General features: G+C 36.6%; 1 protein-coding gene across 2 annotated transcripts; it reads left to right on the top strand.

The window, feature by feature from the left end:
- The first annotated feature begins 753 nt into the window (after nt 1-753).
- On the top strand, nt 754-19710 carry LOC133856906 (CLIP-associated protein). 2 transcript variants are annotated; one of them, XM_062291953.1, is made up of 21 exons: nt 754-1353; nt 2055-2210; nt 2350-2412; nt 3178-3246; nt 3452-3617; nt 9207-9365; nt 11918-12015; nt 12575-12649; nt 12730-12798; nt 12867-12952; nt 13033-13150; nt 13808-13906; nt 13989-14346; nt 14508-16258; nt 16421-16522; nt 17370-17474; nt 17638-17712; nt 17794-17862; nt 18078-18146; nt 18384-18485; nt 19276-19710. In XM_062291953.1, the coding sequence occupies exons 1-21, from the start codon at nt 1021-1023 to the stop codon at nt 19435-19437; spliced, it is 4284 nt and encodes a 1427-aa protein (XP_062147937.1). In that variant the 5' UTR covers nt 754-1020; the 3' UTR covers nt 19438-19710. The 2 variants fall into 2 exon arrangements, with proteins under 2 accessions (XP_062147937.1, XP_062147936.1); XM_062291952.1 differs by having other exon boundaries at nt 9204-9365.
- Nucleotides 19711-20978: the final 1268 nt, after the last annotated feature.

Raw genomic sequence — 20978 nt, 5'->3', positions numbered from 1 at the left:
ACTATCCCATATTATAACAAATAAGTTTTCAATAATGCTCCGTTTATTTTAATAAAATATCACAAATATCTTTTCTGTAACAAATCATGTCCAAAATTCCTTCTTCCTATTCAATCTATTTAATATGCTCCGTTTTTTTTTTTAAAAAAAATCAATTAAATAAACAAAACTACAAATTTAGATAACCATTTGTTGCCCTCTTGATGTATTAATAACTGGTATTATTATGCTGTGCATGCATTAATAACTTAAGTATATATTGTTATAACATTAAAAAACATGCCTTCGTATCAACTTAACACAAGATAATCATTAAAACAAATTAAATTCCGAAATTCCTAATCTTTTACGAGGCATTTCACTCCCTTAATCTCTAATCATTACAGAAATTGATGATTGCTTAATTCATTTCTTTTTTTATACTTCAAAGCCTTTAGCAATCAAGTTTTCAACGTTAAAAATTAAATGTTATATTTGTGCCAATTTTTGTGCATTTGGATCCTTTAAATCCTGTTTGTTTGTGTTATTTGAAAGGTAAAATTGTCTATGAAAAAGTAAAAGGATAATTTTATCACACAAATAAAACTGATTCAATTTTTTTTTTTTTTTTTGTTTGCTGGTTCTTCCCATTAAAAAAAAAAGAAAAAAGAAAAGACCGTACTAACAGCACAGTGGCACAACCCGTAAATTCGAAGGAAATAGGTGGCGAATTCCCCAACCACCACCTCCTCCAACCACATTAGTCTCATAATCTTCCTCCTCCGTCAATCTAGTAAAGCAACCTTCACTCTCTCGCTCTCTCCCCCTGTTTTTCTCTCTGTCTTACTCTTTCACACACTCAACTCACTTGAAAGCGTTTCCAGTTTACATTGAACCATCACAGTCTCACTCTCTCCGTCCATTTTTCCCTCTCTACATTTCTCTTTCTCTCTCTCTCTCACTCTCACTCTCTCTATGCTCGAACGTTTAGGGTTCGATCGCGTTCAGATCTGAGGCGAACCTGACCAGATCCGAGCGGCAATGGAGGAAGCATTGGAGCTGGCGCGCGCGAAGGACACGAAGGAGCGGATGGCGGGCGTCGAGCGCCTGCATGAGGTGCTGGAGGGCTCTCGGAAGAGCCTGAGCGCGGCGGAGACGACGGCGCTGGTGGACTGCTGCTTGGATCTCCTCAAGGACAATAACTTCAGGGTCTCGCAGGGGGCTCTGCAGGCTTTGGACTCCGCCGCAGTGCTCTCCGGCGACCACCTCAAGCTCCACTTCAACGCACTCGTCCCCGCCGTCGTCGACCGCCTTGGAGACGCCAAGCAGCCCGTCCGCGACGCCGCCAGGCGCCTCCTGCTCACTCTCATGCAGGTACGAAACCTAGAGCTAGATATGTGTGTGCGCGTGTGTGATTGATTTTTTTTTTTTTGATTGTTTTTGCTTTAATTTTCGTTATGTTTTATGCATTTTTTTTTTTTTTTTGGTTATTTTCTATGTAGTATACTTTGCAATATTATCGAAAGCTATGTTAAGGCACGCTTTTGTTAAAGCGTTAATTTTATGTGGTTAATTTATAATTAAATGCATTTATTAATTTCGTAATTATTCCAATTTATACATATGTCCAGGTACGATTAAATTTTCTGTACCTATATTTTTGTTGTGTTTTATGGGATTTTTCTTTATTTTGCTTTGATAAATTTGTTTGGGTTATTTCAAATTATAGTAAATATATTTCGAGCCATTTTAAGTGTAACGAATGCGTAGGCAAGGTTAGGCATATAACGAATTTTATGTGCTATTATTGCAAGGTTAGGCGTATAATATATCTAATGTCATAGGCGGAGGAATGGATGCCTAGGCAAGGTTAGGCATATAATGTATTCTATGTGCTATTATTGCAAGCTATGCAAAGACACTTTTGTAAAAAGCGTTAATTTTTAATAATGCATTTGTTCTCGGTTTTTTGCCATGTCTTTGAAGAAGATAAGAATGTTTAGGGAGACTCTATGATAATGTAAACTTGGTAGGTGTATATAGCTAAGATGAAGGGCTTAAAATTGTGCCTGTAGGTTTCTTCTCCAACGATCATTGTTGAAAGAGCGGGGTCATATGCTTGGACACATAAAAGCTGGAGGGTTAGAGAAGAGTTTGTACGTACTGTCACATCAGCAATTGGTCTTTTTGCATCTACCGAGCTTCCTCTTCAGCGGGCTATTCTTCCTCCGGTATAATGAGCAACAAAAACCTTATACCTTTCATGTGTGGTACAAGTTTTTCAAGGAAAATTGACCAAAGTGTATAAATTATTTTGCTATTGAATATTAGTTTGCACGTAAACTTATCAAAAAATTATTTCGCTATCAGATTTTGCAGATGCTTAATGATTCAAATCCTGGTGTTAGAGAAGCGGCTATATTGTGTATTGAGGTTGGTCTTGTCCTCTGGCATTTTTTTTTTAAATGTTACTCTATCTTAAAGATCAGCTACATTTGCTACTGGGTTTGATTATTACTGTGAACTTAATTTGTTACTAGTACACAATTAGAATTGCTGCTGACATTGAAACTTTTTATCATATAAATTCAAGCTCTTCCCCCCCCCCCCCCCCCCCCCCCCCCCCCCTCTCCTCTCTTCTGCCTTTAATAGATATTATAGGTTTGGAGACCACTGAGACCAATCTTAATAAGGTTGAGCATCTCACTTTTAGAAGGACAACAATTTATTTGGACTTTGTCCTTGCCCAACAATTTAATTATGTCTAGATTCACCATAAGTACCTGATGTTGCTTAAAGCATCGCAAAATGCTCATGGAACTACTTCAGTTAATTTTCTATTTCAATCATGACAACAAAATGTGACACCACAGAAAGTAATTTTCTATTGATTGGTTGCATTAAATGATTTTACTTAATGTTTTGGAAGGTATGATGTGAGTTTTATGAGGTAGATACATTGACTTGATGTGTAGCGTCAAATAATAAGGAAGATTGGTGTTTTGGAAGGTGTATTTCATGCTATAGTAATTGGAAGAACTATTGCTACGTGATTGGAAGGTCCAATTTTGTTGTACTCCAACCTCACATTAGTGCTTTTACAGATGTTCTGCTTAATCTCATCCGAGTATTTTCGGAGGAGGTATGTGATGTACATGTGGACAAATTAATCTGATCTTTTTTGTTTGTTTTTTGTAGGAGATGTATGCACAGGCTGGGCCTCAATTTCGTGACGAACTTCAGCGCCATCATCTTCCTACGTCCATGGTGAATATCTAACCGAGAACATCCCCATCTTAATCTGATGTTTCCATCCTTTATGTTTTAGCATAGACCACTTGCCTAAGTTTCAGATAGTGTTGTACAAAATAAAATTTTAGCATAGACCACTTGGTGCAATTACATTTTCAACCTGAAAAATATGTTATTACTTCTTTTACTTGTTCTCTTTTGATATAATTTATAACTGCAGGTGAAAGATATCAACGCCAGGCTAGAGAGGATAGAACCACAAGTTCGCTCTTCAGATGGACTTGCAGGTAATTTCGCTGCTGGAGAGATTAAACCCGCGAGCCATAATCCCAAGAGAAGTAGTCCAAAGGCCAAGAGTTCATCTAGGGAGATGTCTCTTTTTGGAGGTTAGGATGCTTTGACCTTGAATTTTGCGAATATTCTGACACTTATTCATATATGTTTAGAATTTAATGAAAGTTTATGTTCTAGCACTTCTACTTAGCTTTTTTTCTTTTCCAAATCATGGTCTAAAGAGTCCATCAATTTCAAAGTGTGATGTCTTAGATGTTAGTTTGTCTACATCTTTAAAAGGAGTGCTTATATAGGGTTTATCACAAAACCCTCATATTTTAATCACATTCTCAAATTTGAAATATCTTCTACCCCTTTGAAAGTTTCTGCTATAAAAAAGGATTGGAAATGATCCCGAGCAAAGTCTAGAAGCCTCCTCTGGGACACTAGGAAACTAGGATTCTCAATTCGGTGAGATAAGAAATTTATCAATCCTGGACCAAGAGGAAAGATCCTGATTATTCAACCTAGTACTCTCATCAACAAGAGGGGGATCTATTGATGTAGGACAGAATTTACCCATTTATGTGAAAACGAAAATAGGAAAAATGTCAAAATAATATTGGAGCAGTGCCATTTGATTAGAATTTTACTTGTTCTTAGACATTGGAAGTACAAAAGAAATGGCTTGATCGTCAAGCCGGGATTTTATTTTATTATTTACAATTAAGACTTTGTTTCCTTTCCTTACTAGGAGTAGATCTACTTTATTTATTTCTTTATCTTACTAGGAATAGTTTACTTTCTCTATGAGTATTTCTCTTCTATTTATAGGTGAGTTTGCAATGTAATAAAAAACCATTGAATTATTAATTAAATCAAAGAATTTTCTCAAACACTCTACGGAGTTTTATCATTATTAAGCCTGGGAGCATGTTTTATCTTTTGGTCAGAAGACGCTGACGCTTCTGATTGTTGTTACCAAGTCTTTCGCTATGTTATTCATCGATCCCTGATAAAAAATGAAATCTGAGAACACCATAGCCGGATTAGAATGGGCTTCTCCCGATCTCTCACTAGGGAAATGAGAGACGTTAAAATCTCCTCCAATGCACCTAGGCAAGTTCCACTAGCCAGACAAACTAGTCAATTCATCCCAAAGAAATCTTCTATCCCCATTAACATTTGGGTCATAAACACCCGCAAAAGCCCATGTGAAATGATCTTCAAGGTTTTTGAAAGAAAAGCAGCATAATACTCTCCCACACACGTCAATCTTTTCCACCACCCTCATCCCACATAAGCAAAATACCAGCGGAAGTGTCGCTAGAGTCTAAACAACACCAATCCACATGATGACAACCCCACAAATTGCAAACAACACTGCAACACATAACCTCCAGTTTAATTTCCTGAAAACAAACAACATTGACCCTCCATTCTCTAAGTAAATTTTTAACCCTCAGGCGTTTGTCCCTTTTAGTCAATCCTCTCATCTTCCAAGATAACAATTTAGGCTTCACTAATAATTGAGAAACCCCTTCCCTTACTTTTACCACGGCTTGAACTACCACCTTTAGAGTCATAATTAATGGAACGTCCGATTGGGATGAAATATTTTGGTCTTCCTTTGGACGCTTCGTTTAAGGCGAAGTCAATTTGGGATGGTATTGTGGAGAAAATGTAACGTCGCTTGGTTGGATGAAAGAGGCTCTATTAGCATAAGGGTGGTAGGTTGACCCTGATTAAAAGCATTTTTCTGCATCTTCCTATATATTATTTGCTCCTTTTTCCCATTCCTTGTGGTGTGGTTAACAAGATTGAGAAAATTCAAAGGGACTTGTGGGGTGGAGTTGGTGATGAATTTAAATTTCATTTAGTTAGCTGGTCGAAGATTTGTACTCCATTGTCTTCCAGAGGTTTGGAGTAAAAAAATCTGGTTAAGAACCAAGCTCTTATGGGAAAAGGGTTATGGCGTTATGCTACATAAAGGAAGGAAGGCTCTGGGGATGGTGGTGGAAACTAAATATTAAAGTATAACGGGAGGTTGGTGTTCTAATGAGGTAGTGGGGCCTTTTGGAGTGGGGGTGTGGAAATAAATTAGGTGGGTGGGGTTTTTTTTTTTTTTTTTTCTTCTTCTTCTAGATCTTTAGATATGTTGTGGGAAATGGATAAAAAATCAGGTTTTAGCATGATGTGTGGTGTTGGGCCCAGCCTTTGAAGGATATTTTTTCCCCATTTTTTTAGTATTGTGCAAAGTCAGGAGGCGTGGGTGGCAGATCATGTGTAGTTCTCTAATGGAAATATTCAATGGAATATATCATTTACCATTGGCGCAAGATTAGGAGAGGGAATTAGTAACATCTTTCTTTCATCTTCTGTACTCTATTAGGCTGAGACAAGGATGAGAGGATAAAATATGTTGGATTCTATCCAAAAGACAAAATTTTGATGTAAAATCCTTTTATCATGCATTGTCCATTCCGGTAGGCTCCTTTTTCCCTTGGAAGAGTATTTGGAAAGGTTCTAGTTAGGTGGTTCCTTTTGTATACTTCCTGTGTACTTAGGGGCGCCTTACTCTTTTGATGAGATTGGTTTAGTACTTATAAAACAAAAGAGTATTTGAAAAGGTAAGGCTCCTTTAAGAGTAGCATTTTTTTGCGTGGATGGCAGCTCTAGGGAGGAACTTAACTTTGGATAACTTGAGAAAGAGGAGAATAATAGTGGTAGACTGGTGTTGTATGTGTAAGAGGAGTTGAGAGTCCATAGATCATCTTCTTCTTCATTGTGAGGTGGCAAGAGAGTTATGGGTTACGCTTTTCAGTCTTTTTGGAGTAGAGTAGATTATTCCTAGAAAGCTGATTGTGGTGTTGGATAATTGGAGAGGTCAAGTGGGAAGGCGGAACATATTAGAAGTTTGGAGGATGACTCCTCTCTATTTAATGTGGTGTATTTCGAGAGAGCGGAATGCAAAGAGCTTTGAAGATTCGAGAGATCAGTGGAAGAATTGAAATCCCTTTATGCATGGATGGCGGCATATAGTACTGCTAGTTTTTCTAGATTCACTGATTTTTTGGAATTTTGTTATTCTTTTTCTCAGGAGATCTATCCTGTATACTCCCTGTTTACACATGTTTTGTCTCTTTGTGCTATTAATGAGATTGATTTATTTATAAAAGAAAAAGTATGTGCTCTGCTTTCTTACAAGTTTTGGGAGGTTGTGAAAGCTATGAATAGTGATAAGGTCCCGGGTCTTGACGGCTAATCTTTGGCTTTCTTCTAAGCTAGCTAGGATGTTTTGAAGGAAGAGATTATGAAGGTATTTCATGACTTCCATGTTAGAGGCAAGTTCGAGAGGAGTCTAAACGCCACTTTCATCGCTATCATTCCAATGGTTCTAGGGGCATCCACTTAGTCTAGTGAGTGGCATTTACAAAATCATTGTCAAAGTTCTAGCTAACATGTTGAAAATGGTTTTGGTGAAGATTATCTCTAAGTCTTTGAACACCTTTATTTGGGGCAGGCAGATTTTAAATCTTGTTCTCATTGCTAATGAATGCATTGATAGTAGAATTAGATATATTTTTTTTTTTTTTTTAATTTTTTTTTATAAGTAAGAAAAGTTTTATTAGCAAAAGCGTAAGGCACCCCTAAGTACACAAGGAGTATAAAAAAAGCTTATGTTGAGGAAGAGCGCTTTTGGAAGGAAATGGTGTACTTGGAATGCTCACTGTGCATTTTTCTGTTTTGGTGAATAACACTTCTTCAAGTTTTTTTTTAGTAGTTCTAGTGGCTTGAGCAAAGGGGACCCATTGTCCCTGTTGCTGTTTGTCATTGTTATGGAGGCGTTGGGTAAGATGATTTTTGTTGCAGTGAGCGGGGGCTTGTTGTTTGGCTTTTTTGTGAGGACTAGGAATGATGGTGGGATTGATATCTCTCATATCTTGTTTGCGGATGACACTTTAATTTTTGTTGGATTGACCTAAATCACCTTCGTCTTTTACGATATTTGTTTTTATGTTTTGAAGTTGTCTCAGGTTTGAAGATTAATTTGGCGAAGTCAGAATTGGTTTATGTTAGTAATGTCAATAACGTAGAAGGCTTGGCTAGGATTTTGGGATGGTCTTCTCTTTGCCTATGATGTACCTAGGTCTTCCTTTGGGTGTGTCATGTAAAGCCAAATGTATTTGGGATAGCATAATTGAGATGATTGAACGTCGATTGGCTGGTTGGAAGCGCTTGTACTTGTCTAAAGGAGGTAGAATTACCTTGATCAAGAGCACAACACATTGTCTAATTTCCTACCTACTTTATGTCTTTGTTTCCCCTCCCGGTGAGCCTGGCCAACTTAATTGATAAATTAAAGCTAGATTTCCTGTGGGCAGGTGTGGGCGAAGAGGTCAAATTTCACCTGGTTTGCTAGTCCAATGTGTGTTTTCCGGTTTTGAAGGGGGTCTGAGGGTTCAAAATTTGCTCATGTCCAACCGAGCTATTTTGGGGAAGTGTTTATAGTGTTATGCTTATAAGAGAGAGGCCGTGTGGAAATTGGTAGTGGACCTCAAATTTGTAGTCAATGGTGCGGGTGGTGCTCTAATGGAGTCGATGGTTCGTATGAGGTAGTGTTAGAAAATTCATTAGGAGGGGTTGAGAGGAGTTTTCTAGTTTTACTATATTTGAGGTGGGTGACGGTTCCAAAGTTAGTTTTTGGCATGGCATATGGTATGGGGCATTGCCCCTTAAGGGATTGTATCTGGAATTGTTTAGCATTACTTATTGCCTTAGGGATGCTTTCGTGGTAGATCATCTCTAGTTCTCTAATGGCGCTCCTTAGGGGAACGCTAATTTTGTTAGAGCATCACATCATTGGGAGTTGGAATTATTTTACTTCGTTCTTTGATCAACTCTACTCCATTAGTTTGAGACTGGATGATGTATACAAGCTTTATTGGATCCCTTCCAAGAGAGGTTGGTTTGAGGTTTGCTCGTTGTCTTAAATCTTTCATGGTAACACCCATTTCCCTTGGAGGTATATTTGGCGGAGTAAGGCCCATTTGAGAGCGCCTTTTTTCGCTTGTACGACCGCTTTAGGTAAGATACTCACTTTGGGGAAGTGGTATATCATTGTGGTCGATTTGTGGTGTTTGTGTAAGAAGAGTGGAGAAACTGTCGACCATCTTTTACTCCATTGTGAGTTAGTTAGTGCATTATGGAACTTCTTTGGATTGTTTGGCTTAGTGTTCATGCCCCGTCGAGTGAGAGATCTTTTCGCTTGTTGGAGAGGGAAGTTTTGTAGCCCTCTGAGTGAAGTTGTATGGAAGATGATTTCGCTAAGTTTGATGTGGTATATTTGGAGAGAAAGAAATGACCGAAACTTTGAAGATAGAGAAAGGAAGGTGACAGAGTTAAAAAGGCCTTATTTTAACTCCCTTTTCCATTGGATGGCTACCTATGATTGTTTCCATATTTTTGGTTTCCATGACTTTTTTTATCTTTTATATTTCTTTGGTTAGGTGTTTCTCATGTATATGTCCCTATGTACTTGGGTGCGCCCTTTGGTTTTAATGAAATTCGATTAGAAAAGTTTTCTTTTCATAGAAGATGATGTAATGCTACATTTTTATTTTTGTTAAAAAATCTGTAATAGTCAGCATGGGTATTAAATTGGTGACATTGTGATATTGAATGTAATTTCTTTGCAGCAGAAGGAGATGTTACAGAAAAACCCATAGAACCTATTAAAGTATACTCAGAGAAGGAGCTAATACGGGAAATTGAAAAGACGGCTTCTATCCTTGTACCAGAAAAAGACTGGTCCATCAGGATTGCTGCAATGCAGAAAGTTGAAGGCCTTGTTTCTGGAGGTTTGTTTTCCCTCCTCTCTGGGTCTGTCATGCGTCTGTTTGCTCAGGCATTTGTGTGTGCATGTCTTTGAAAATTTTATATGCTTGTAAAGTGAATATTTTGAGATTGATGGTTATTTATTTGTCTAATTTTTGTCATTTTGGTACAAGGAACCTTGACGTTGCTATTAAAAAAAAAAGTCTAAAGAGTTGGCAAAATGTGGACAAAATGCCATAGTCAGATTTGCTTGTAAAAATGCTGGCCAAAGAATGATATCATGTTTTAATATATGCTGGTGTCATGAGTGCTCCTGGCCCTTCTAGTTGGTCATGAAGTTTAATATTGCTCCTAGATTGTGTGATGACATTAACAAAAGTTCCAATTGGTTCAGTGATCATGGCATACATGAGGCATTTATAATTGTAGATCTTGTGTAGATCTTTATATGCACCTTGTCATACTTCTTGATGGTTTTCTCCTCTTGTATACTTCCTGGGGACTTAGGAGTGCCTTTACGCTTTTTATGATATTTGTCGATTACTAAAAAAAGAAAAAAATTCTTGATGGTTTTATGCTTGTTGCTAAACAACTACAGATGGGTGCATTCGTTATGTGCCCTTTTAGGTCTGAAGATGTTAGGTAATCGTAAGGCTAATTTTTAGGCTCGTTCTTTTACTACTTTATTATCTCTATGCATGTTTGTCAATTTGGTAGGTGAGCACAAACTAGTGAGGTTGTGGGAGTTTTTTGGTTGAATGAATCTTTTCACTCTACAAATCAACCCTACTTCCCGCATTACCCACTCTCTCCCTCTCTATTTTTCTTCTTCTTTAGTGTTGTTTGAGATCTGGGGATTCCAATGGTCATTGTTTTGTTCGCTCGCATAAGTATCTTTTATAAATGTAAAATTATATGTATGTGTTTATAGATATTTGTGTGTGAATGTCTTTGTATGCATGTATGCAAAATAGAGGTCATTGGTAGCATTGTGGTCTAGGCTCTAGATTTCTCCCTCCCGTTTCTCACCTTCTTTTACTTTTTATTTTGATAAGTAAATCAATCTCATTAAAAGCGCATAGGGACACAACCCAAGTTCACAAGAAGTATATAAAAGGGACTCCAAATTTGGGAGAAAAAGAACATAAGTCCAGAAATTCCGTAAAACTAGAAAAGCGAGGACTATTGTACACCGCCATCTAAGCATAAAGAGATTTGAACATTACAGTTTTTAACTCTTAACACCGATTTCTCACAATTTTTCGAAGCTCCTCGCATTCTACTTTCTCCTAATGCACCACATTAAGCAGAGAGGAGCCATTTTCCAAGCTTCTAAATGCAATGACTTTCCCATTGACCTCTTTAGCTAGCCAAAAACTCCGACACTCTTCTAGGCATGACCCATTCTTTTACTTTTTTATTTTGGTTTAATAGTTTTTGGTAATTTATGGGGAATGTACTTGAAATCATGGCATTATATCGATCTTAAGAGGACTTTTTGATGGAAAGTGCTCGAGAGAATTATGGCTTTTTATTATTATTAAATAAAGTTTCCAAATAGATGAAACCAGATTGAACTCTTGGATATTCATACTGTAACGTGAAATGTCTTATTCATATGCTTTTCTTCCATTCTTCAATCTTTATGACCATTGAATTTGTAGTGTAACAACGTACTTGTGAGGCACCAGACACCTGAGACCTCTAGAAGAGGTATAATGTTATACACTCTTTTATAAGTATAATCTTTGAAGATGAGGTAATCCACCATTAAGATGTATCTACTAATGGTTTTGGAACTAGAAGGATATGATTAGTAGAACCCATTGAGGTTGATTGTCAACTCTTCTTGACTCTAGGATCTCAATTTATCGGGAGATTGAACACTCAATTAATTGTGCTTGAAATCAGTTTATGTATTCATATAAAAGGTTTTTACATTAAATTAATGACTTGTGTGAAGTAGAGATCATTGATCTAGTTGGACGGGAAAACTTCCCAAAGTATGAATTCTGGGAAGTAGAATATTGATATTGGTTCTAGTTGGACAGAAAACCCTACCGAAGTGTACTAATCTGCTGACCTTGTGTCAGTGCTGAAGTTTTCAATGTGAACATGAATGTAGGGAAGTGATGTCCTTGCCCTTGCCATTATCCTTGGTGTGCTAAATTACCCCAACTAACTTTATGCTTATCAAATTTGGGCAGGTAGCTAACATCTGGAACTCTTGAATTGAACCATCTGATTTTCTTTAACTTGACTTTACAGAAGCAATATCATCAATTTGGTTGCATTTTTTGTCTCCATATATTAGCAACTGCGGAAGGGTTCATTTTGGGGTTCCATCATTTTGATTTCATTTCTCTAACTTGACTTCCCAGTAATAATATCTTCAATTTGGTCGCATTTTTGTCTCCATATATTGGCAACGGCTGAAGGGTTCATTTTGGGGTTCCAGCAGTTTTAGATCCCTCTTTTCTATCTACCTACAATTTCTCTTTGTTCTTTTGGGTTGACCATGTGTTCCTTTTTCCATAATTCCTCTCTGATGGACCAATAATTATTTTCCTATCAGGTGCTGCTGACTATCCATGTTTCCGGGGACTCTTGAAGCAACTTGTTGGCCCTCTAAGCACACAATTATCCGATCGGAGGTCTAGCATAGTGAAGCAGGTGTGCTAGCATTTTCTTGTGTTTCAGGGGCCAGTTGATAGGTTCCTTCTTCCCCCTTTCCTTTGAAGGAGAGTAGATCGAAGTTGCTATCTATGGTTCTTGGTTGTTTAATGTCTTACAGACTTGTTTTAGTTGTTCAAAGTGGGATGCCTTCTGATTTTTATTGTTTGCTTTCCTTTTTTGAACAATTATAAATCTTTTCTTTCCCATCCATTCTTTGTCGTTATCTTTGTCTTATGTTGGGAAATGTCTTTTGATTACACTAGCTATTGCATAAATCAAACCCAAGAGTGGGGAAAAAAACTGGATTATGTAGACTAAATTGTCTAAGAAAATATGCATGCTATTCCATAGCTGTGGTCTAGGTGAAATTTCAAAAGGAAGAAACTAGGAATTTGGTTGTATTAGAGTATGAAAAAATGACTGATAAATTACACTGCAACCAAGCAGTACCTCTACTCCAAGTACTTATTTATTTCGTCCATTCCACTTAAAATCTCTGTGGTTGTATGTAGCTCTTGATATATTTCTTTCTTCTTATTTCCTTCATTTTTTCTAGGCGTGCCATCTATTATGCTTTTTGTCGAAGGAGCTGTTGGGAGATTTTGAGGCATGTGCGGAGACGTTCATTCCAGTGAGTTCAACCTTTTCTTCCTGACAATAGCAATGTTTATATACTGGAAAATTTTAATAATTTTATGATATGATAATCAGGTGCTTTTCAAGCTGGTTGTGATCACTGTACTTGTAATTGCAGAATCTGCGGATAACTGCATAAAAACGGTAATGCTAACCTTTTCTTTTTCTTTATTTTATATGCGCTTCTTTCATCCTATCTTTTTTGTTTACAGATGTTGCGTAACTGCAAAGTTCCCCGTGTGCTCCCTCGTATAGCCGATTCTGCAAAAAATGACCGTAGTGCAATACTCCGTGCAAGGTATGACTGAACCATTCATTTTTTAGGTTATAACTGTGTGTCATTGTTTCACTGACTGTTTATATTCTCTTGTACTGTAGGTGTTGTGAATATGCACTATTGATATTGGAACATTGGCCCGATGCGCCTGAAATACAGCGATCGGCAGATCTTTATGAAGATTTTATAAGATGTTGTGTTGCAGATGCAATGAGTGAGGTACTTATATGTTGAGTTCTAATTTTTTATGATCTATGAACATAGATACGTTTTGCATGTTTTTCAGCTTGGCATTCATGATAGGTTAAGCTGATCCTTGTGAACCTACATGCATATCAGTCATAGTTATAATTTCCCTGTTGCGTACACGATTAGAATTTCAGTGGAACATGCCATGCATATGCTGAAAGTTATGCTTTAGTGACTGTTATTTTTCTAGTTTTCTGTTTCTTTGAGATCATCCTTCCCTTTTTAGATTATCTTGATGCTTCAATTTGAGGTTTTAGTTTCTTCTTCTTTTATTAAAATAGTAAAGTGTTTCTCTTCTCTTTTAGCCTAAAATTTTCTTTTAAAAGAAGAAAGGGAATTTGGAAAGAGAAACTTGTTTGTTTGACATTTTTCTTGTCTGCAGTCTGTGTTATTTAATTGAATGCTAATCGTCACCTTTAGTGAAGAACTCATCATCATCTTCTTTTTCTCTTCACTGAGTTCAATAAATATATATATATATATATATATATATATATATATATATATATATATATATATATATATATATATATATATATATATATTTTTAAGTCAATAAATATATTCTTACTCAAACTGATTACAGACTATATGTAAGTATAATTGCTCAATGTTTTCAACTGTCAGGTGCGATCAACTGCAAGAATGTGTTATAGAATGTTTGCAAAAACTTGGCCAGAGCGTTCCCGGCGCTTATTTTCATCCTTTGATCCTGTTATTCAAAGGGTACATGTTTCTTTTCCCCCTGAGGATGTCTCTGCTTTCATTGGTAAAAAAATATTGCTTGAAGTGAACCTTTTTTGCACAGATAATAAATGAAGAGGATGGAGGCATACATAGGCGACATGCTTCTCCTTCCATCCGTGATAGAGGTGTACTGACTTCATTTACCTCTCAATCATCTGCTCCCTCAAATCTACCTGGATATGGAACATCTGCTATTGTTGCGATGGACAGAAGTTCAAGTTTACAGTCAGGGACATCACTGTCTTCTGGACTACTTCTGTCACAAGCAAAGTCACGTAGTAAAGTTTCTGAACGTAGTCTTGAAAGTGTGTTGCATTCTAGCAAACAGAAGGTCACTGCAATTGAAAGCATGCTCAGAGGTTTGGATTTATCAGAGAAACATAATTCTTCAATGCTCCGATCATCTAGTTTGGATCTAGGTACTAAATGACTTCGCTTATTAATATTTTTCTTTCATTGCAAAACCATTATCAAGTCTTGGTGCATGAAATCATTGAGTGAGGCTGTGATGATTCACTAAGAAGTTAAAAATTGAACAATGTGTGAGTGGTAAATTCTTCTCTTATTGCCCCTAGTGCAGGAGTTGACCCTCCATCATCTCGTGATCCACCGTTCCCTCCTGCTGTCCCAGCTTCTAATCATCTGACAAGCACTTTAATGGCAGAATCAACTGCCTCTAGTATCAGTAAAGGTAGTAACCGAAATGGCGGCTTAGTTTTTTCTGACATCATCACCCAGATTCAAGCTTCCAAAGATTCTGGTAAATTGTCGTCTCAAAGTAATGTGGCAACTGAGTCTTTGCCAGCATTTTCATCATACTCAGCTAAGAGGGCTTCTGAAGAGATTAATGATATGAGGGAGGCTAGGCGATTTATGAACCCCAATGTTGACAGGCATTATGTGGATACGCCTTACAGAGATGGAAACTTTAGGGAATCACAAAACAGTCACATTCCCAATTTTCAGAGGCCGCTTTTAAGAAAGAATGTTGCTGGACGGATGTCTGCAGGCAGGAGAAAGAGTTTTGATGACAACCAGCTGTCACTTGGGGAGATGTCAAATTATGTGGATGGTCCAGCATCACTTAGTGATGCTCTGAGTGAGGGACTCAGTACAAGTTCTGACTGGTCTGCTAGGGTTGCAGCTTTCAATTATCTTCGTTCTTTGCTGCAGCAGGGCCCAAAAGGTATTCAAGAGGTAATCCAGAATTTTGAGAAGGTCATGAAGTTGTTTTTCCAGCACTTGGATGATCCCCACCATAAAGTTGCACAAGCTGCTCTCTCAACACTTGCAGATATTATTCCATCTTGCCGAAAGCCGTTTGAGAGTTACATAGAAAGGATATTACCCCATGTTTTCTCACGGTTAATTGATCCAAAGGAGTTAGTTAGGCAACCGTGTGCTACAACCTTGGAAATTGTAAGCAAAACTTACAGTATTGATTCTCTCTTACCTGCTTTGCTCCGCTCACTGGATGAACAGCGATCACCGAAGGCCAAGTTAGCCGTTATCGATTTTGCTATCAGTTCCTTTAACAAGCATGCAATGAATCCTGAAGGCTATGCCAACAGTGGTATTCTTAAGTTATGGCTTGCTAAATTGACTCCTTTGGCCCACGATAAAAATACTAAACTTAAGGAAGCAGCTGTTACGTGCATTATATCCGTTTACTCCTACTTTGATTCAACAGCCGTCCTGAATTTTATTATTAGTTTATCAGTTGAGGAACAAAATTCCTTGAGACGAGCCCTTAAACAATATACTCCTCGCATTGAAGTGGACTTAATGAACTTTTTGCAGAACAAGAAAGAACGACGACTGAAGTCTTCATATGATCCATCTGATATTGTTGGAACATCTTCTGAAGAAGGATATATTGGTGCATCAAAGAAGAGTAATTTCTATGGAAGGTATTCTGCTGGTTCCATTGATAGTGATGGTGGGAGGAAGTGGAGTTCTACTGGAAATATTGGCCAAGCAGTTTCTGATGAAACTCGGGAGAACTTGTATCAGAACTTTGATACTGGTTCTAATGCTGATGGCCTTTCTTCCAAAACCAAGGATATGTCTTACACGGTCAATTCTGCAGGTCAGAACTTATGGTCTAGCCAGCTAGAAAATGTTAACAATGATGTAAATGTGGAAGGTCTGTCAACTCCTCGTCTGGACGTTAATGGTCTGATGAGGTCAGACCAGTTGGGGGTTGCAGAAGTCTTGGCCCATGCTAATGAAGCTCCGACTGAGTTGGACCTTAATCAATATAAACCAAAAGCTGTAAATATTATTGCCATGCCAGATGCAGGACCAAGCATTCCTCAAATTCTTCATCTGGTGAGTCCTGTGATATCTGAAGTTTGAAACTTTTCAATAGTTTTTGTTAGTTTTTTGCTCAAAATTATTCAGAAAGATTTACTTTAACCACTTTTCATGTTGATGGTATAACTTTTTAGATAATTTCACTGGTATTGAAGGTTTATTTTCATTTTTCTTTAGATAAGCAACGGGAACAATGAGAGCCCTACTGCAAGTAAGCGTGGTGCACTTCAGCAGTTAATTGAAACTTCCATGGCTAATGATCACTCTATTTGGTCTAAGGTATGTCCAGTTTCCTCATTTTCAAGCAATCATCGTGCACTTCAGGTGTCAATGCATGCAAATTAATGTAACCATATATTTATTAATAGAATAAAAGCTAGATTGGATGATTATTTCTTTGTGACGAGGTAGAAGAAAATCGTATTCTCAAATGACTTCATTGAGTTAACCCACTTTCTCGTTTTACTTAACTGTTTGGAACTTAGCTGCGTAGGCACTTCGATATACAACTAAACCACTTTTGAGCTCTCACTCTCTGACTAATGCGTGTACTGTTCTGTTCAGTATTACTATTCTGAAGGCCTTGTTTCTTGGCCATAATTGATCAACCTAATTCATTAAGCTTGCTTGCTTGTGATTTCTTCAGAAATTGTTTCACTCGGACAGTTAATTCAGCTAACAACTGCAGATATTTTAGAATGAGAATTATTTTAGAAATACAGTCTTGGTGGACTATCATGGAATATTTGATGGAGTTCACTTGTTAACTTTTTATTAGATAAATAGCATTGTACGTTTTAAGCGCCATCCAACACTTTGGCACTCAATCAAGCAAATGTTGTGTTATTACTTGATTTTGTTCTATGTGCTTTTACTTTTTAAGAAGTGGTTATATAGTTTGCTTATATAAATTATTAATTAAATTCTGATTCGATGCTGTGTGCTGTTATTCTATTTGAGCAGCAACTTTGAATAGTTTTAGAGTTGTGGAGTTGGTTGTAAATTTATATGTGAATTTTCTGTGTTAGTGAAGAACAAACTTTTTGCTATTAGGGAAAATATTATTTTGCATCATTTTAACATATATGTGATGTGATGTTAATGATAGTTTATGCTATATTTGCAGTACTTCAATCAAATCCTGACAGTTGTACTTGAGGTGTTGGACGATTCTGATTCCTCAATTCGGGAACTTGCTCTTTCATTGATTATTGAAATGCTTAAGAACCAGGTTTGTTATTTATTTAAATTATGATTCTTTGCTGGATGCTGTCCATATTGTTTTCATTATCATTGCAATTTTTTCCCCCTGCTGATTGGTATATCATGCTTAGCAAATGTCTTAATTATTTTTCCTTTTGCCCTCCCCCTTCCCTCTGGTTTCCTGTTTTCAGAAAGATGCGATGGAAGATTCTGTTGAGTTAGTGATTGAGAAGCTGCTTCATGTTACTAAGGCTATTGTTCCCAAAGTAACTTATTTGTTGAAAGATTTCATTTAGTGTGCTCTTGCTTTGTTTTTCCATGTCTTATTCTTTCCATTTTATCTACAGGTTTCAAATGAAGCAGAGCACTGCTTGACTATTGTTTTGTCTCAGTATGATCCTTTCAGATGTCTAAGTGTATGTAGTTCAGACTCTCTCTCTCTCTCTCATATATCTTTTTTCTTCTTCTTTTTTTTTTTTTTTTTTTTTTTTTTTTTTTTTTTTTGGAGTATTCCCTTCCCTCCACATCTCCACCCCCACCCCACAAACGAATAACATAGGAAGAGTGTTGGCTTTGTGTACCCCATTTTATCATAATATAATGTGGATGCTCTCAATTAATGATGTTGCAGGTTATTGTTCCTTTATTGGTTACTGAAGATGAGAAAACTCTTGTTACTTGCATAAACTGTTTGACCAAGGTATCCCTCGAACATCCATTCATCAGAGTTGTACCATTTATGTCAAGCTTGTAGTATGTCAGTAGGAGTTGGTTTTAATTGTAGCTTTATAGAAATTCTCTTAAGCATATTCAACTGATTTTTTTTCAAATGAGGAATCAAGTGAGTTATTTCCTGTAAGGTGTTTATCTTCAGTTATTTTGCTATTTTTATCTACACTATTTTGTTAAACCTCTTTTTTTCACTTTTTCTTTTCAGCTTGTGGGTCGGCTCTCTCAGGAGGAACTGATGGTTCAGTTACCCTCCTTTTTGCCTGCTCTTTTTGAAGCATTTGGAAATCCGAGTGCAGATGTTCGTAAGGTACTAATGTTTTTATTTGCACTTGATAATGTGTTTAGTGTGCTTGGAATGAGAGAAGTGGAGTAAAAATTTTATTCACATGTCGTGTTTGGATATTTATGCAAGAAATGAAGGACGATGAAGAAATTTATACCCATATTATACTTGCTCCCTGAACCGGAAAATATTTGGTGAGAAGTGGAAGTGTTCATGTACAACGTCTAAAGAACACTGTACAAACTTATCACAACACAGCCTCAGTCAGCCCCATACTTTTCTATGCTTCTTACCTCTTACCATTACCAAACAAATGTTAAAAGCAATGAACTTCCTCTTATGACTTTTCATCTGTAATTATAATGGCCAAACTTATTAAAAATCTGTTGTTAATCTGGTTTAATTTGGCCTCACTAGATTCTTTGTCTATACGTCATGTTCATAATTGAATTCTATTTATTTATTTAGTCTAAGCCTAATTTATTGCAAATGTTTTTTTCTTAATAGTGAAATTGAGAATTTAGAAGTTGGTGTAGAAATGTGAAAATAACTTGGACCTAATAGAGTTGCATACGAATCAGAGAATGAGGGGATGAGAAAAGCATACTCGTGGAGTTTGCCCGCTCCCCCTTCCCCCACACCCTCACCCTTGTCTTTTGGGAACAACAGTATGACAGTGATATTATGATATACTCCTAAAAATATATATTATGCTCTCAACATGTTGATCCGCATGCTTACATGGATGTAATTCTTTATTTTCCTGCTCTGATTCTAATATGGTTTTGTTGTATGTCAATATTGGGTGGTACAGACTGTTGTTTTCTGTCTTGTGGATATTTATATCATGCTTGGAAAATCATTCTTGCCGTACTTGGAGGGGCTCAACAGCACACAACTGCGGTTGGTCACGATATATGCTAATCGAATCTCACAGGCTAGGACAGGCGCTGCAGTAGATGCTGACCATGATTAGCCAGTCACAAGGATGTTGTTGGTATATTGGGTGTTCGCTTATTCATTGTTGTGTATTTTGTATATGTGTGAAGCATTGCAGAGGCGGGTTTTCTTTTATTTTTCCTATTTTTTAATATATGTTTTAAATTTTTAATTTTTTTTTTCCCTTTCTTTCTTTGTTTGAGTGGTTTCTGGAGGAACAAGCAAATATTGAATTGTACTATTGTGCAGCTATTGTAACATACATTTTTAGAACACTATCTGTAGTTTGGAAGAAGGTTTTTGTTGGCTACTCTTTTGCAACTAGTTGTTTGAGTGAGGGACTGGATCGTTATATGATGGAATTTTTCTCAAATGATATCAACAGGCCATATCGAGTTGTGTGCATTAAATTTCAGAAAGTTCTTGGAATATTTGTGATAATTGACGATGAATTTCAAAGTTTTAGGTGGTCATTTGAAATTGGTTTAGTTTAAAGTAATTTTCTTTTTTCTTATTGAAAATATGGGATTTTGAAACTCTAATCTGGGATTTTGAACCCCATTTTTGCATTTCCTTTTCCTTATTTGCTGACCAACTTTTGACGTGTAGAACTCTATTACAACATTACTTTCTTCTTCATTCCTTTTTCTTTTTTTGTTTTCTTAGTAGTAATGTTCAGAGTGTCTGTATAAACCATGAGCTTTCAAGTGTAATTGATGATCAGCAATCATGAAGCATTTGATAAAAGATTCACCATTGTCTCGTTTTCATACGAGAAGACAATCTTAATACAATGAATGGACGTCAGAAACATTCTCAAAGGTTCTTTAAAGACTAGAACAAAACCACTTTTAAGAATTATAGTAGTCAACACAAGCGTGCATGCTACTTGCATGCTAAAAGTTCTGAAAGTGTTGCAATGATGGTGTTACAGCACTTACCAAAAGCTTTACCGTATCAAGCAGTCTATGCCATTTTAGTCAATTGTAATGGCTATGCTACGCCATTTTGATCATCGTTAAAGGCTAGTCACGAGAACATCTTCAGCAATAATAGCCAAAGTAGTTATTGAAAAAGTACTACTCTTTATTTTAGCTACTATTTTCTTTTCTTTTAATCTTTTTTATCTCCAACAGATTTTTTATTCTACTATTTATTTGCATTTAAATATTACTTTTTGTGGGAAAAAAATGTGAAAGAAATAGGGAGAGAGAGAGAAAGAGAAAGAAGGAAAGGGAGATAAAATAATAAAAAACTCTTTGTAGTGTAAATAGTGAATAGGTAGAAGAGATTATTTACTATTTACATTAGAATGAAAAAATATATTTTGCCTATTCTGTTTGGAGACGAAAAATGGCTCATAATAGTCAAATTTGACTATTATGAACCATTTACCTATTCTGTTGGAGATGCTTGGACTTGTATTAGTACTGTCTCATATTCTATCACTGTCAATGGACAACAAATATGGAGTATTGTTCCATTCAGAGGAATAAGGCAATAGGACTCCTTATCTCTTTATCTTTTTATTATTTTTGCTGAGACTCTGAATTCGCTCCTTCACAATGTAGATTGCAC

Source organism: Alnus glutinosa, chromosome 14 (genome assembly GCF_958979055.1).
Source record: "Alnus glutinosa chromosome 14, dhAlnGlut1.1, whole genome shotgun sequence".
Lineage (NCBI taxonomy): Eukaryota > Viridiplantae > Streptophyta > Magnoliopsida > Fagales > Betulaceae > Alnus > Alnus glutinosa.
This window is presented reverse-complemented; position numbering and strand designations above follow the sequence as displayed.

Coding starts and splice junctions, on each gene's coding strand:
- LOC133856906 (XM_062291952.1), top strand. CDS start 1,021: ATGGAGGAAGCATTGGAGCTGGCGCGCGCGAAGGACACGAAGGAGCGG. Junction 9,366..11,917: donor TGAAGGCCTTGTTTCTGGAG/GTTTGTTTTCCC, acceptor TTTTCCTATCAG/GTGCTGCTGACTATCCATGT. Junction 18,486..19,275: donor CGAGTGCAGATGTTCGTAAG/GTACTAATGTTT, acceptor TGGGTGGTACAG/ACTGTTGTTTTCTGTCTTGT.